This window comes from Danio rerio, chromosome 15 (assembly GCF_049306965.1).
Source record: "Danio rerio strain Tuebingen ecotype United States chromosome 15, GRCz12tu, whole genome shotgun sequence".
Classification (NCBI taxonomy): Eukaryota; Metazoa; Chordata; class Actinopteri; order Cypriniformes; family Danionidae; genus Danio; species Danio rerio.
Genome location: NC_133190.1, coordinates 28,514,786 through 28,533,800, shown reverse-complemented (window position 1 = coordinate 28,533,800; position 19,015 = coordinate 28,514,786). Strand labels below are relative to the sequence as shown.

General features: G+C 33.1%; 2 protein-coding genes across 5 annotated transcripts in view; both read left to right on the top strand.

Annotated features, from left to right (window-relative positions):
• The window catches only part of tp53i13 (tumor protein p53 inducible protein 13), a 732,349-nt gene that overhangs the window by 246,613 nt on the left and 466,721 nt on the right, over positions 1–19,015 (top strand). The gene's annotated exons all lie outside the window — the stretch shown is intronic.
• dph1 (diphthamide biosynthesis 1) overlaps positions 1–19,015 on the top strand; it is a 178,700-nt gene that overhangs the window by 29,262 nt on the left and 130,423 nt on the right. For all 4 annotated transcript variants that reach the window (NM_001017861.1, XM_005157582.5, XM_005157581.5 and 1 more), the window contains 1 exon segment: positions 8,162–8,225. In NM_001017861.1, the coding sequence (NP_001017861.1) occupies positions 8,162–8,225 (64 nt within the window).

Genomic DNA, 19,015 nt, shown 5'->3' with positions numbered 1-19,015 from the left:
TTAAAGCAGTAGTTTACCGAAGATTGTGTTATTAATGTCCTGTTACACATTTATACTTACATATACTGTTCAATGTGTTGATACATGTGTGTAATTGCAATGTATCAGTGTGTACATACTGTAGCAATACATACTACTTACACATCTACTGTAGTTACCATGTAAGTTCACAGGTATAAGCGAAACTTAATCAACAGTGGGACCACAATTTCAATTGAGAATTGAGCCAAAGCAATTGAGAGAAACTTTAGAAACATTTTGACTTTTTTTTAAGAGCACTAGTCATTGTTGAAATTTGCAAAGTGCTACTGATGTTTTATTTTTATTTCTATATGATGGTATTATAAAGCCAGTTTAATTTGCAACTTAACTTCACACATTGGACCTCATAGAAAAAAAGAAAAAGAAAAAAAAAACGAATATTTTTGAAATATGAGACAGCAACACTGGTCTTGATGGTTCAGAAACATGGCCAGAAACACTCACATGCTGCAGGCAAAGCCATGTTTTGATGGAATGATTATGGTTGTAATTGATTTTACTGCAGTGATCCAGCATAATTTAATAATTCATAACACAAACCACCCTGCTGACTGTAGGCTCCTGTGGATTTCAGGGCTAATGAGGAGGTCAGAATTGTGACATTTGTGATGCAAATTTCTGAAAATATTCAAATATTGGCTTGATTTTTATAATTAGTATTGGAAAAAATTAAAAACATTAACAGAGAAAAAAAATGTTAACCTTTTTTTGATGAAACAGTGGGATGTTTTGCTGTTCAATTATTGACTGTCACAAAGGCTTCTATCAGTCATGTTTGACATGATTATGACCTGATAGATTGGTGATAATTGGAAATTGCGCTCTTCCTTTGTTACATTGTTCACTTGTTAGCCTTATGGTACATGTAACAGATGCAATTTTAGGGCATGAGTCTGTTTCCAAGACAACAGCACAGCATATCTAAGCATGATGCTGATGTACAATGTGGAAAGAGAGAAAAAAAAAAACAGTTTAGACGTGATTTTATGTAGTTTATCAACAACATGTCATGATTTGAAAAAAATAAAAACAACAGTGCAAAAACATGATTTCATTTATATTGATAAAATCTTGGCTAATGGGTTGTAATTGTATTAGCAGGAAATAACAGATTCTTAGAATCTTGTCAATAAAATATCTGAATATACAGACCAATTGACATTTTAGTAGTTTGGAATGATTAATTGTACAAAAAATAATCAAAGTTCCTAGATTTTTTTCGCGATTTCCACGATTACTGAATCCATCGCAAAATCAACAAATAGTCACAAACTTTTGCAATCCTGCAGAATTCTTAAACGCAAAATAATCACGAAAAAAATTATAATCACATAAAACATCCAATTCCAAACCATATAATCAAATTACAGTTCAGTTTGCAATTGATTGCAATTGTTAACATGACTTCTAAATGTTTATACACTGCGCATGTGATGGGTTTGAGTGTCTCTCGAAAAATTACGTCTCATCTGCACCTTCACAATCATTACATATCACAATGTGGGGTGTTTTGCAGCCTGTGCAGTAAGCAAGCAGGGGCGGATTAAGCAAAGATGCAATTAGACATCTTGTGCAAATAAAAGTGTGAGCAAACATCTAACAAATGGAGCAATGCAACAGATAGAAAAGCAGGCAGCTCTGTTTGATCACCTCTGGTCGTAGCCGAATTGAAAGAATTTATTTGTGCTTTACATTTACAGTATTATTTACATTATGTGAAATAGATTTAATGTTTTGATGAACTTTTTCCTTGCAGTTAATGAGAGAAACACTTCATTACGACATGTTTTACAATCCGTGTTTTACAATCCATCCAATCCATGTTTTAGGTGTATTACGGTAGGGGAAGCCCTTACGCATGTCCTATGTGTGAGGTACTTGATATCAGATGCTCTGGGGAGGGAAATGTGAGAGAAAAAGTAAGATCATGGATAAAAATAAGAGTTATATAACCCACTTGGACTTAATCCCCACTGTATTAGATCAGTTTTAGATCTTGTCTTGACAAGAGACCAAAATAAAGATGCTTTATATTTATGATTTATGTCGTCACTGTGTCAGGTTGTATGCCTAACATAGTAGGCAAACTAATATGATAATATTAGTTGTAATATAATATATTTTTATATATATATATATATATATATATATATATATATATATATATATATATATATATATATATATATATATATATATTTTAATCACAAAATTTCTGGGAATTACCACCACAAAATCAGTCATTTTTATCGCATAAAGTGCTGTGCTGTCACTTTATTACCAGGTTTTTGTATTGTATAGTTTACAACACCTGCCGAGGCAACATATCACTAGAAAAATATTAAAAATGTTAAATAAATGTCTATTTTTCAAACTTACTGTTAGTTATTCTAAATCTTTACCCATTTAATACTGGAAAAGGGTAAAGGAGCAGTTAATTTTTGTACCGTCTGTAAAAAGGAGATTTAATGCAGGATAATATCTAGAGAACTGCACATATGGCGTATTATGTCAGCCCTAATTTAGTGTTATGTTCATATTTCACTGGTAATTCCATAAAACATTCAATTAATATGTAGCCAGTTATTAAATTTTTATCATTTAATTGAATTTAACAGTGCAGATATGCTTTGTGGGATTGTGTCCACAGGTCAATGTTCTCAATAAAGGATAATGTATCGGTTTCTCTCTTGTACGGTGGTATAGCTCTGCTTTAATATGATCCACACACCTATTATCATCTCTCTGTTGTTTTAAGCGCATTAATTTCACACTGATTTTATGCATCCCTCCTTCACACTCTTTAACCACATACATTTTCATCCTGAGAGATGGCTTTTTGTTTAGTACAGTGTTTTTTTTTTCTTTTGGTAAATTAAAAATGCATATTTGTCACTGTTTTATGGTGTAAGTGTTGTGCTACAAGCAAGTTATTACAGCTGTTCAAGCGGTTAGCTTGTCTGAAATGGAGCCAACTTTGCATTTATGCTCCATGCCAAGTTTGCCAGCTGCTTAAAGTGATTAATATTCAATAAAAATTAAGCATAATTGCTACTGTAGTTAAAGTGCATATATATATATATATATATATATATATATATATATATATATAGAGTCATGAAAGTACACCCCTCACACATCTCATTTAAATTGATAATTTCTATAGGTTTGTAAAGCTTTACAATTTTATATATGTGCATATACATTAGATTAGTCGGTACTAAAGCCAAATTTGGAGCTAATCTGACAAAATAATGTCTTATGATAACGGTCCAAAATAAGTACACCCAAATTTAAATGTAAGAGAAAAATATTAAATTTAAATAAAAAAAGACAAAAATTAAAGAAAAACAAAAAATGTATAAAATTTTGTTGAAATTTTGTAGCTTGTATTTTTTCCCCAATATTTTACGAGAATTTAAGTGTCTTATCTTTTTTGTTTCTAAATATGTTTATTGACAAAAAGTTTTTGTGTTTAAAATAAACCTACCAAGATCTACATTTTTAGAGGTTATTATGTCAATATGTCTTTTCAAACATGCACCCAAAACCCAGTGTCCACTTTCAGTCTGCTTCAAATTGCTTGTATAGAATCTGTTTAGGAAACTGCATCTATTTATCACAGTGGAGAATCTGTTTGGGAAAGCTCGTCTGACAGTCACACAGTGCTACATGAACTGACTGTTTTGAGGATTGCATAGGAAGGGTACTGTAACAGCACCTGTAATGGAAAGGAATGGAATCACGCCATTTTTGTATTTATTTCAAAGTGTTTTCATGCCTAAATAAACTGAAAGCACAGAACAGATTTACATTTAAGAGCAAGGGGTGTGCCCTGGCCTGGTGGTATGGCTTGCGTATAGAGAGGATCGGCTTTTTAATATTACTTGCCAACATTCATAGAAAGATAAAAAGTATAGAAAAATATTTTTACAGTATAATAACGGGATAGAATTGTGAAATACAGGAGAATCCCAGAAAAAACGGGAGGGTTGAAAGGTATGATATTCACCTACATACATCCATACATGCATACACACAGTTGAAGTCAAAATTAATAAACCCCCTGAATTATTACCCCCCCCCCTCCCGTTTGTTTATTTTTCCCCCCAATTCCTTTTAATAGAGACAATTTTTTCAACACATTTCTTAGCATAATAGTTTTAATTACTCATTTCTAATAACTCATTTATTTTATCTTTGCCAAAATTACAGTAAACTAAATATGTTAATTAGGTTAACTAGGCAGGTTAGGGTAATTAGGCAAGTTATTGTATAACGGTATAATTATTTATTCTGTAGACTATTGAAAAAAATTGCTTAAATAGGCTAATAATTTTGACCTTAAAATGTTTTTTTTTAAATTGAAAACTGCTTTTATTGTAGCTGAGATAAAACAAACAAGACTTTCTCCAAAAGAAAAAAATATTATCAGACATACTTTGAAAAGTTTCCCGCTTTCTTTAACATCATTTTGGAAATATTTAAAAAAGAAAATAATAATAATGATTCTGAATATTAATAATTCTGATTTCAACTGTGTATATAAAAACACACAGTAAATACATACAATAATAAATATGTTATATATGATAACTGCACATTTCGGACATTAGTTGGAATACATTTAAATGGTTGCTAATAAATCTGTTCAAATATCCTTAGAAATTTCCTGTGATGGTAATGCTGGATTTTACACACACACACACACACACGCACACACGCACACACACACGCACACACACACACACACACGCACACACACACACACACACACACACAGTTTTTAAATATTATATTTAAATTCTAAAATTATTTTACAATATGGCTGTTTTCACTGTATTTGTATACTATAAACAGTTTTACTCAGCATAAGAAAGCCAAATGTACATACATTAAAACAGACAAAATCTAACTTTCATACAATATATTATACATTCCATTATATTATGTTTTCCCAATAAAATCTGTTCCTTTTTGCCCTTCTTTAACATTTAGTACTGAGACTGCCAAGCTGAATAGAAATATCGGCATAAAATAATTCCAATGTACAGAGCAACACTGTAGGAATGCAAATGTCCCAGTATTCCTTGCTGCAATCAGCAGAACATGGTTTTCCACAGAGACAATGGGAATTTGGAGGTTTGTGTTCAAATCAGCAATGTGCCTGATAGAAATAGCCAGTAGTCTGTGTCTTTGAACCAATTAATTTCTCTATACAGTATTTTTGGCTGCGTTTCATGTAACTGGCTGCTCCTAATGAGGCTTGACTTCTGTGTTTTGGCATTGTGAAAGTGCGAGACTGAGGCCAATAGCATGTCTCACACTAGATGCATGAGTGTTGCCAACTCTGTGTTAACTTTTGTACAGTGGATTCCTTAAATAATTATGCTGTAGTTGTGTTCAGATGTTCATGTGATAAAGCTCAGTGCATCGCATCATTATTGGTGCTGAACAGAAGGTAAGGTTGTGTGTATTTATCTCGACAAATATTTAATTTGGTTAAAACCTCATTTGTTATGCGAATGAATTGCCTGTTGTTTAAAGGCAAACATCTGTTGAACTTAACTCCACAGACACAGTTTTTGTGAAGATATTTGTAGAGCATATAAACAGAATTAACATGATTTAATGGGTCTTAACACCATTTTATAAAATGCTGCGAAGTCGGTGTAGTAAACCACAGGGAATAGAGGGGAAATGGTCAATGCAACAGCATATTTGGATTCAGACAGTTTTATTTCTCATTGCAGAATAGATATAAAAGCTTTACTCTAATACTCTCTGCAGTTCTCCATTGCATGCAGCAAAATGAATATATATTGGTTATCTAAGCTGACTGACCATAAACCCATATTTACTCCATGGCCTCTATAGTTAAGTGTACAAATAAATATACAGTTGTATGCACTTGTACTCTGCATCAAAAATATATATGAACTCAGTGTTTCATTGATGACTTTGAATGATGAAAACAGATTTTTTGTTATTAATATGAAGCATTTAATAAGTTATAACAAGAAATGGTTGCATACAACAAGGATGTTTGTATACTAGTTTATAGACCTAAAAATCATTCATTGTTTTGAAGCACCAAAATTTAAAATGTCGATCCAAACATCCCATTGAAATGTAACTGGTGTAAATTGTAAATGTACAAAATGCACACACATGCATTTGTTTGTACATTGTAACACAAAAATACTGTATAAACAATTATACCTTTACATAAATATGAACGTGAATTTGAAAGCAGTGACATATGGCCAGGTATGGGGACACATTCTTGGAATTTGTGCTCTGCATTTAACACATTCAAGTGCGCACACAAACACAGCAGTACACGAATACACGCACAAGGGTTATGTGGGGTTAATAGATATGGATTAATATAAGGATTATTACATAGCGGTTATGCTGGAAGACTTGCATTTATATATAAGTTATGTCAATATGATTTATATGCATGGTATATCTACATAAAATTAACTGAATTCAGTAATTAAATATTTCACTTTGTTGTGGTTTTGCACTTTGAGACACTTCCTAACTATGCTCATGCTGGGTGTTTTATATCTTTAGTGCTTAAAATAATTAAAATGTTTTGTATTGTCATGATTACTTTTAAAATAATGCTTTAGGTGTGTGGTATAAATGAGATGTGGCATAAACTGTTATTATTTTGACTTTGGTTTTTTTTTTTTTTTTTTGCTTTTTTTGTGCATAAATCTGTTAATCGATCTCAGCCCTGATCAAAACTATGAAATTGTTTAGAAAATTACAGGACTGAAAATTACAAATCTTTAAATGTCAAATTCACAAATTCTTTCACTGATTCGGTGAAAAAACAAACAAAATGACATATTATAATATAAAAAGTAATTGTGAAATGGATTGTTTTTGATGTTTTATCACAGTCTTGGACATGTGATCGATACTAATAACATTGGCTTTGATGCATTGTTAGATTTTAATTTAACTGTTTGGCCCCATTCACTTTAATTATAACCACTTTTGATGGTGCATAAATACACAGTCTTTGTTTTTGTTTACTCTATGTAGTTCTTAGAGCAGAGATGCATATTTTCATTTTCTAAGACACGTTAAGGTACGCGAGTGCGTCAAGGTCACTTTCACACTCAAAGACACACATACACACACACTTTAATTTGCTGTTATACTCCATATAAAATCCATAAACTTTTTTTGCACAGGCCTGTCTAAAGAGTTAATGGTGCCAAATGATGATCAACAGTAAAAATTACAAATTCTGCCTCTTTCCAACAAGGAAAATCACAGACAATCAAAAATGCATGATTATATGGTGTCATGCTTTTGCAATTAAAAAATGTGCTTATAATGGAAGTCAATGGGACAATAACAGCTACCTACAGTACATTAAGGAGAAAAAAACTAAAATTTATCAAAAACATTGCAACAATTGCAATGTTGTTTCACATGTCCAAGACTTTGATAAAAGGTAAAAAAAAAATCCAGTTCACAGTTATGTTTTATATTAATAATACGTCGTTTTGTGTGTTTTTGCACCAAATCTGTGACATTATTTATGAATTAGGCAATTTTAAGAGTTAAAATTCTGTAGTTTTCTAAACAATTTCAGAGTTTTGATGAGAACTGAGGTTGATTAACAGATTTATGCAAAGAAATTTGATAAAAAATATTTAACTGATGCTTTTTTACAGCAGCTTAATTCAGTTGATGTTTTCATCCCGAACATAACAAAAGGGTAGTAAATTTGCCCAGAGTATATTGAGTATTTTTTAAAAATTCAAAGCATTTTCTCAAAATATGTGGCAAAATAAGATTTGTTGCCAAAAATCATTCTGCTAGCTGAAACAGGAAAAGTTATGACCAAATTAAGACTTAAAATCACCCCAAAGTGGACGAAAACATCCCAACAGTTTAAGGGTTAATATTGATAGCTTCATAGAGTTTAAAGTTTAAACATTTATTTTTCATTGGCCACATTGGTACATATCTAGTTTATATTTTGCACCTCACACTGCCTGCATCACTAGACTAATATATAGGAGGCCAGGGCAACTGTCATTCATATTGTATATTATTTTGCACTGACTCTACTCTCTGTTTTCTGCAGTGGCTTTGCAGTTGCCAGAGGGTCTGCAGATGTTTGCCTGTGTGATCGCTGACATCATTGAGAGGTGGGTACAAAATACAGCGGCTGGATGTCCTTGGTTGTAATGTGACAGTGTTTGAGCCTGCAAAAGACCTCTGCGCTCATTAAAAATCTCTGTGGTTATCATCATACCCCATGCTGTAGCCCGTATCTGGGGCTCAGCACAAAATTAGACGCAATAGCAGACACAAGCTGACTATCACAGTCTCGCTAGTTAATGACAAAACCATTATTCTTCTCAATTACATGTTGTTACAGTCTGCGCAGGGCATTCAGCATACAGAAGTACAAATTGTGGGCCAGTGTAGGTGAAGAATGAGTTTGGTCACTCATTTCGCTTCCATTGGGTGTAATGCTAATGAGGGATAGCAGCTAGGCTTAATGACAAAGTGTGCTCTGACAACTTATTTGTAGATATTCGTGTTTTCTTGTTCACAGGTGTGGAAAAATATTTTTTAGAAATCTATTTTGAACTTAATTTATGCCTTTGTAATCCAGTGGTGTAACCTTTGTTTTTTGTTTGTAATTCATTGAAAGTAAAAATGTTTATCTGTCTTTTTCGTGCCAACACATCAAAGAAAGTCTGCTTTGAGTCAGTGATCTTAAGGTGCCAAAAAATTAAAATACATTTTTTTTAGATGTTAATATCAGTTTTGTTAGTTTTTAGGACATCTATACTGCACCAAAACAGTGACAAAATTCATGTTTAGAAGATGTAAAACCAATTCAAACTTGTAAAGTATGTAGTTTGTGACTTCCATCTAAGTGGATTTTATTTACGCCACCTTATACTTCAATTTGTCATCTAAATCATGACCAATCAAATTCTCTGTAGTATCTGACATGCACCGCCCCTTTAAGACTCTTTTCATTTGCTTTTCATTTGATGCGCTTGAACTCAACCTCTCTCTGGCAGAGCAGGGATAATAACTACACGCTATTGGCTTAAAAATTCAACTTTCAAAGCATTCCACCGGTTCTTTAATATTTATGATTCATTAGCGATCACTGAAAGGTGTTTTGTCAATGCGATCAATTAATTCCATAACAACATGGCAAGTTAATAGTGATTTCTGAGCAGTGAGCATAAGCAGCTACAATTAATGAAAAAATGTGCTTTGAGTTCCTTCACACCGCCATTGTTTTTGTACATCAAATATTACATCCAAGCTGATAATTCATTATTTAGCAAACTGTAAAAAGCTGACTGATTTTATCATCTGTGAAGCACATTAATTATTTAAAGAAGTCTTTTCCTTTACAATGACAATTAATAAATCAAGTCTGAATTGAGTCAGTAAGTGTAGAAATGTGATTCATGAGAGATTTTGAGTACTAGATTGGAAGTAGATTAGCAGCTACATTTAAGATAAAAAACCTAATGACATTTATGTTCATTGTATTCACCTTATTCTCCTTGCACGAGCGGCATTTGAATCTTTTTGGCTTGACACTTCCGGTCTCATTCACTTCCATTCATTTTTAAACATTAAAAACAGCTTGTTATGCTGCTTGATGTTGCAAACTTATCTTTTCTTATTATATTACTCTACTTTTTATGTATATTAATGCAAACACTTGTCTGTAGAGTGAGTAGTTTGATCGTTTTCTGCCATTTATTATTCCTAGTCATTTCTCCCATAGGCAACTGAATCGGAGGTCCTAAAACAATTGTAAAAAAGAGCGCACTTCCACATTTAAGTATAAGATCACAGCATGTCGCGTTCACAGGAAAAGTACATCCAGAACTTAATTATTTTTACTTACTTCCAGTGCCGTTTATATTGAAGTTGATATTTAGCTGCACCATATTTGTGCTTCAAAACATCAAATTTTTACGAGGTGGGCCATTAGCCCAACGCTCAACCCCCAACCTGGAGGACCAGGACATACACATATACACTAGGGTTGTGATGATGAGGAAAACACCGGTAATACCGATATCACCGTGGGGTGGGGGTTTCCTCTTTTCTTTCTGCTTTTAAATAGCTTATAAATGCGTGCGTATAATACTTTAGTTTTGCGGGAATTGCCAATTCGGCGTCAATTGTTTGAATGGACGAATGTGATGAATGTTAAAATGTTTTTAAAACTAATAAGAAAATAAAATAGAAAGATAAATAATTAAATTTCACAAAGTTTAAATAAGATTAAACGAATGAACAAGGAACAAATATAAAAGAAAAACTTTCAAAATTACATTACAAAAATGACAGGTCGACACAGTCTTTGAAAAAATGAAGAAACAAATAAAACACTGTAAATTGGCATTTATTCCCAGTGAGGTTTACTGGTTCTTTGCCAGGAATCCTGGCCAATATGTTGACCATCTCTGGCTTAAGATGGGATCTTGTGGGGCTCACTATGTTCCCCATCGTGCTGAACACACTCTCAGATGAGCAGCTTGTTGCGCACACGCAAAGATACTTTTTGGTTACATTTGCCAACAGGGGGAACATGTTTGGTTGTCTTTTGTTGTCTTACCTGACTTCAATTTCTTAATGTATTAATTAGCCTAATGCTTTATATATAATAATAGCTTAGTCCTTATGAACAATCTGTTCATAAAATAGCCTTATTAACGAATCTATAGGCTATTGAAGAATAAACCGAATATGAAATATGATCCTTGCATGATGATCACAACTAAACAAGCTAGCACTCATTTTATATATAAACTATAAATTTAAAAGAAATAAATGTTAAGAAATTAAACATTATGTAAAAAATCTAAAGACTACAGGCTAAATAAAAGCGCCTCGTCAGAGCTAAACATCACCGCACGTGTCAGTTTACAGCTTCTGTAAAGATCAGACAGGCAATACAGATCACACAATCTCAATAAACAACATGTAAATGTATAAATATTTCGAAAAGTATTGTTATGGAATATTTAAAGCTATATGATTCTGCTTTTTTGGTTATATCGATACCAGCTTTGAGCTCTCTTACAAGCGCGGTTGACAAGCGCAGGTGTCTTATGTCACTGTCAGTGGTGGATTACACACAGCATATCCTGGCAAGATCTTTTAATTGTTGCCGATTGGCATGTTGTTGTTTTTTTTAAAATACCTTTTATTTTTAAAATCCCTCAAGTTAATGTTGTCTCGAGTAATATAGTCTCCTTCGGAGATATTGTAGTTCAGTAACGTGGTGCGCAGTATATAACCGTGAAGCTTAAATAGGCTGAGCATATGTTTATTAATATTAAGACACATTAATACAAACTAGCCACCCTTTGATTTTTTTTTTCGTTTACGTATATTTTTATCAAACGAAAAATGCAATGAATAGTTTCATTTGGTTTTCATTTTATAAGAATTAATATAATTAATAGGCTACACAACTCCTATTGGCTCGAATTGCGTTTTGACAGATAAAGCGTGACTTTCTGGCTCAAAGATATTTGTGCCTGTTAATTTCAGTGTATTTTGACAGATAAGGCTTCAGCTATTCTACCTGTCAGCTGGTACCAGCCTCAGTTTTGCGACTTGACCTTTGTGGCGTCTCGATGTCTAAATGATAGCAAGAGAGAGATGAGATCAGACCTCAGATTTGATGTGTAGCCGCACTTCACAGTTACTTTATAGCAGTTATTAATATTGGCTCACCTAAATTAACTTTTCATTTATTAAAAGCCGAAATATTTCCAGACAGACGAAGCAACTTTCGGTTTTTAAAGAGAGCGGCCTCGGTGATAAAAGACGCGCGCACACACAGGTTACACTCTTGTAGGCATATTCATCTTTTATTTTTTTTACATGAAACGCATAAAGTGCAAAAAAGAAGAGCCTGAACTTCGGTAAAAGTGCTCACTTCAGTTGCTGTGATGGTTGCTTTGTTTCTCTGCAGTTGGCTTGTCAATGGCACGGCATTACATCATTCTTTTTTTAATAAAAATAAGATATTTATTATTAAACATTGTGAGATAATGGTCGCGTGATTTTTAAAATGAGAGTATGCTTTGCATATTTATTCTCACTTGATGAATGAAATATGACGCATTACTATGTTCAGATTTTAATTATAGTGCATGCTCTGGTCTTAAGTAAATTATTACGAATTTCTATTTTCCATTTAATTCAAATAAATATTTAATAAAAAAAAAACCAAATACTTAGAAAAAACAAATGTGAGGACGGTGTCACGGTGGAGAAGTGATGTCACGGTGTTGCGTCTTAAAACCGGTATCACCGTCAACACCGTCTATCGTTGCAAGCCTAATATACACTACAGACAAGCTTCACCTATTGCACAAATCTTTGAACTGTTGGGGAAACCAGAGCACCTGGAGGAAACCCACATGAACATGGGGAGAACATTCAAACTCCACACAAAAATGCTAACTGACCCAGCCGGGGCTTGAACCAGCGACCTTCTTGCTGTAACGCGACATCGCTACCTTCTGCGCCATTGCACCTACATCCAGAACTAAAACCCTTTATAAAACATTCTATAAACATACTCGTTCTATAAAACATAAAATGCGAGGTTCTGATGTTTCCATTTTCAAGACGAGTCTCAAACTTGATAGGTATTTTATGTACATTTAGGTGAATCACTTCAATCCATGAACAAGTTTTTCAAAGAGGTTTTGTAAGTTTGATCAATTGACTTAAACCAATGATTTATTCAAGGACTGGACTTTAAAGTCAAGACTCGTTGAATAACTTGAATAACGATGTCCGTGAAGTGTTTTTCATAATACGAAAGCTTCTATAGAAGTCATAGAACATTGTGTATGAGTAGCCGCTTCTTTAATATTATAGTGCTTCTGCATTCTTACCGAAGCCTAAAAGAGTCCACATTTACTATAATTGCCTGAAACAAACCAAGCAAACTCATCTTTGCCAGAGAAAGAATGTCATGCTAGTAGAAAACAACATGGGGATGAGTGAACATTGAATGGATTTCATTTTTGACTCCATTTATTTTTTTTAAGAGCCTCCTTTTATGCTAAACAAATCATTTTCTCCTACTTTCTCTTAGGCATTCACTATAAAGAATGTTTAAATGAAGAACATGCATTTTATAAAATAAGCTACTTTAGAAGTCATTTCTATAATGATATAGTGCCTTGTGTCCTAACTGAACCCTAAAAAAAGTATGTTCACCATAATTGCCTGAAACAAAGCAAGTGGACATTTCTTTACTAGAGAAAGAATGTCAGACTAGTTTGAAACAACACAAGGATAAGTATATAATGACTAAAATTCTTTTTTTTTTTGACTCTGCTCTTTCTTTTAGAACCGTACATCTTTGTATTTCATTTCTCCCATACTGTGTTGTGAGATGAATGTTAAACAAAGCAAAAAAAGCTTTTTGTAACCTGAGAGAAGTCTACTTTTTTTGTAATTGCCTGAAACAAAGCAAATAGACTCATCTTTGCTAGAGAACGTCACACTTGTTGGAAAAACATGAGGAAATAATGACAGGAATTCAGTTTTGACTCTGCCTTTTTTATTGTAGAGCCATAACTATTTATGCTTAACATTTCATCTCCTGGGGTGAATGCTCTACCTGTATCTTTAAAGTATGTTTCTACTTTTTTTCAAATAAGCAGAGTGCTTTTCCGGATGTCTGCTCAATACTAATGAAGGACCTTCTCGGCTGTGGAGCGATGGCTTGGCATTTGCGTTGAGGGATATGTTTAGCCCCAGGAACCGAGCGCAGAGTGTCACATTCCCTGAGGATTCATCCGTATTAGCAGAACATTATGGGCCTGAAATGGTTGTATCTCACTCAGGGCTGCTGGTTCGATTTGGAGGCGAGCGCAGAGTCAGTGAGTTGAAGCGAACGGCTTTGGATGTTTTGATTGGGTCGTGTGGAAGTCTTGCTGGCTGATGAGAGTCCCGGTTAATACAAATCCCTCTGTTTGATGTAGTTTAGCTGTCAGCCTTTCTGCAATTACATTCTGTATTCATCAACTGGCTTTTTCTGTAACTCATCTTCCTCTGGCTCTTGTTCTTTCAGCAGTGTTGATCTTGATGAATGTGATTATAAACAAGGTTTTCTGAGGGTTCCTGTTTTATATACTGATGACAAGATGGGAAATGCTGCCTTGCTGTTTACTAAAGTGGCACAGAACAAATAATGAGCAACAAATAAGGCATGTTTTGATGTAGTTGTATTTTTTTTGATTCCTCGAACATTTTGACAAACATCTCAAAGAGCACCTATGATGAAAATATTTTTTTTGTAAGTTTTTTGGACAGAACTGTGTGTATGTATAGTGTGTCCACAGTGATATAAGCACAATAATTCTCTTTTTTTATTTACTGACGTTAAAATAGGATCCAAATCCCTCCCATTTTGAGGCCGACCGCAACGTGATATAGGAGTGCAGTTTCTCCGCCCACCGAATTAATTGACAGCCATAATAACAGGTCTCCATAGTAGTGCTTATAATCATATCCACAAGACAGGACGTGCGCAAAGCAACCGGGATTAAAAGCTCTGTTCAGCTCTCTGTGATCATCAATCATCAACAAATGTGATCAAGAATGAGTTTTACAAACCTTTTTAAAAAAGGGCATGTTTGTTATGAATTACAGCGACTTTTACCATCTTTACTTTATCACCACATCCGCATGTCAGTACAATTATATAAGACGACGATTCAATCCCGGTTTGTCGACATTAAATTAGGTTTATTTTGTACATTAATATTACAGATGTCCATACAGCAGTGAGGATTAACATATATTTTGTCACATTTGCCATGCAAAAAAGCGCAAGGTTAAACGTGTGGTGTGTCTGTATGTCCGCTGTGTGTGTGTGTGTAAACTTTTTTAGAACATTGTAGGTGACTCATTGTTGCAGAACTCCACAACAAATACATCAAATAATAATTGGTTATTAAGAATTATGGGAATAATTTTTACTCAGTTTTTCTCGCAAACGTTACATGAGATCTGCTTCCTTCAAGTCTGTCACTGTGCTGTTAATTTGATGCAGCTCTGTTCAGAGCAGAACATTTTAATATTCTAAAAGGTATTATAAATAATCTGATGGGTGTTTTGAGCTGAAACTTTACAGACACTCTGGAGACACAAAAGACTTATCTTCATTTTTGAAAAAGGGGTAAAATAGATACCTTAGTATAAACCCTCGTTTGAGGACCAATTTTCACTATTGTTAGTGGTTTATACCTGCCGGTTTTTATCCAATATATTGTCCAAAATTTTTAGTTATATTAATAATAGTATATGCAATATACAAATCGTAGACGTGTAATAAACTACATTTCTTTTATGCATTGGTTGTTTATTAAAATTTGACCAGATGTGGTCTTGTTGTCTTTATTGCCACCTTCCTAGTAGTTGCTGTTCTGCTATTGGCTTGAGCGACCCAAAGGAGAACCCAGAGCTGATAATAAATACTAATGTCAGATATTGAGGCAAGAGAGGAAAACGACAACAGTCAATTAGAATCAGAATATAGGTTTGCACTCGTTCATAAAAGATGAAATTTTTGCACATTGATAGTTTTTGTGTAGTCTGTTAACTATAACATAGATGTATTTTAATTTCATTGATAATGAGTTATTTTGAAGCATAGCTTATTCAAGGGAAATGTTGTTTTATTAGATACTGTTATCACAATACTCAACAAAATTTTTGCAGCCCTACTCTGCATGATCTTATTCTACGTTTCTAATCCTACCCAATATCTTAACCTGACTACTTCCCATCTAACTATTAATAAGCTGCAAAGTAGGAGTTTAAATAAATAATGGTTTGTTATTAGAGAGTTGTACCTTAAAATAAATTAAACTTTAAATTAAATAAAATTAATTAAATTTTAAATTAAATAAATTAATTTTTTTAGAAATTATAAAATTCCATAACTGATTCTTTTCTTTCATTTGAAATAGAAAGGTATTCATTTACATTTAAAACTCTTCCTGACATCAAACTTTCTTTTGGTTTATCCCCTTTTTTAGGGGATGCCACAGCAGAATAAACCGCCAATTGTTCTGTGAATTTATGTATGGACAATGTTTACAATGCTTAAAATAGCTATTTTGAGACTTTGCAATATATACAATAAATGATTAGATTTTTTTCCTCAAATTTGATTTACATATTTTTATCTAATTATTTTGACTATATATTTTTCTATGTATTGTTCTTACATAGCACTCCTCGTTATTGTACACGGTAAAGCAATATGTATCGTAGTATGGCAATACAGTGTCTGAAAGTCCCAAGCAATATCATGGTGTAAGGCTTTTGACCTTTTCTTATCACTGTCCACTTACGTGTGTAAGAAGCGTTTCAAGAAGCCTGTAATTCTCTCATGTATTTATTTTTTATTTTATTTTATTATTTTTTTATATTTCTAGCCTGTCCAGCAGTTATTGAGATTGCAGTATTTCTTTATTCAAGTAGATATAATTGAGTTTTGCACACCTGAATTGGCTATTTAATGATGTTGCAGAATGAACAGATTTTTCAGGGAATAAATGAAAAATGTTTTATCATATAGTACAGTATAACCATCAACGTAGTGTCTAAATAAAAAAAACAATAATACTTGTTACAGTTGATGAGGCTTTTGATGTCTTTCATGCTTAAGTGTGTGAGAGGTTTGTGTCAAGACACCTTTAGAGCTTATTACAAATAAATTATGGCAAGCTATTCAGCAGTATTTTAAGTAATATTTTGAAAGAATACATGGTACTCTGCATGGCTTTAAATGGTGAAGCAATATGTTTCATATAGGTTGCTTTCACCTGACGTCATTGATGATGCGCAAAATTCAGATGGAGGGCAGGAAATGATTCTTCTGCAGAATATCAAAACATCAAAAAAAAAAAAAATCAGAACATCAAAAGTTTCTGTTTTATGTTGTTTATAATTGTTTAAATTAGCCAAAACGAGATGATTTTACAGACTTTCAAATGTTTTTGCTCATATAGGGGGGAAAGTTTAAGTAACTGGCTTAAAAACAGATAAAAAGGCGGCATGTAATAAACATTTATTCAATACATCATCCATGTGTACAAACTTTTTTTTAAACGTAATAATCCATTTGACAGCACCAATAAAGGCCAATATAAAAATGTACAGGCCTAGTGTAACTTCAAGTAACGTAATTTTACTTATACAGTATTTTCCGCTTAAGTGACAGGCAAATATAGTTTAGTTTTGTAGAAAGCTCAGCCCTCATCATGCTATAAGGAAATATATGTGATATCTCCTTAGGAAATGGTATAAATCACAAAAATACGGACTTTCCTCTGTCTCCCGTTCAGTTTTTTTTTCACTTCCTGCCCTCCATCTGAATTACGTGCATCACCTTCTCTTCAACTTCTCTGTCCACTAAAGTGCGTGTGAAGTGTTTTGAGAGTATGTCAAGATGCAAATATCTCTCTCAACATCATTTGTTGCAGTTTATCCACCATTTTTCCAATTTTCAGCATGTCCTCATTTAATGTTTTGTACCTGAATTAACAGATTTTTTAATCTCTTTTACTTTGTCCTTGTTTGATTTTTTTATCTAGTTTCTTTACATGGTACTCGCTCTGCTGGTATAACAAGATTTTGTCTAAAAAACATACCAATATAGTGGCGTGTGACTTCCTTTCTTGTTTCTTCTGTGCCCACTTAAGTGTGTGAGAAGAGTTTAGAGTGTGTCAAGACACCTATAGTGCTCTCAAATGAAGAGCTGCCTCTTTCTTATCCATCGGAAATGTCCAGACGCTCAGAAACCCGTTAAAACCAGCCAGTGTTTAATGAGAGCAGTTAATGTCCGTTAATTAACTTTGCGAAAGCCTCATCAGCCGTATCTCCTCTTCTCCATGTTTCTTCCACATCTCTGGGTCTCTGCCAGCATGATTTCTTCGATCTGCTGTTTCTCTGAGGGCCTTTAGCTTGGCTCTTGCATAGGACATTTATTCCTCGCTGGTATTTAGGGCTCAGGCTGTTTAGGTGTGAAGCACTTGTTGGGAAAAAAAAAAAAATTGCTCATCGTTAGCCTTTGGCGCTGTTCAGCAGGCTGCTGGATGATGTGAGGAAACCCGAGCAGCAGATCACAGAAAACCCTGTTTACACCTGCTATTACAATCTGTCTCAGATTGCATAACATTTGGATATTTGAAATCTATTATTTCAAAATGTTTCTTATACAAATCTGTGATTTTAGACAATATTTTATTTATTTGAAGGAACATTACATTTTTTAACAAATGTTTAAATTATTTTGTGTAATTTACTGTCATCAATTACAATTTTCAAAAGAACAGCATTTCTTTTAAATAGATGCTTTTTGTAACAATCATGGCCACTGTAGTTACACTTAAAATATTTTTATTAAAAATTAAATTTTTGTTAAAATAAAACAAAAATAACTTCTAAAACCTTGCATTTAAACTTTCATGAAATTTTATCATAGTTATATTACCAAGAATTTGATTAATAACTTATATAAAACAAAACATTTTATGCAAATTAAATAGTAATAACAAATAAAACAAAAAATAACTTAATACTATTAATACAGTTTAAATGATACCTGTTAAATTTGATTCTCAAACATGCAAAAAAGAAAGAAGTGTTTATATATATGAGCAATTCCATGAAAATGTCAACCTTATCATGAAAAAATAAACTTTTGACCAAAATAACAAAACCTATTTAAATTTGCTCATTAAGGTCTATATTTTATTGTAATGATGTGCTCTTGTTGAATTTTTAAGGAAATTGGTTTGTTTATCAATGAAATATGAGGATTGTGCCAATGGTAAATTTCATTATAATCCAACCACATTTCGTGCTTTAGAAAAAGGGATTAAAGACTCACCTTTTCCAT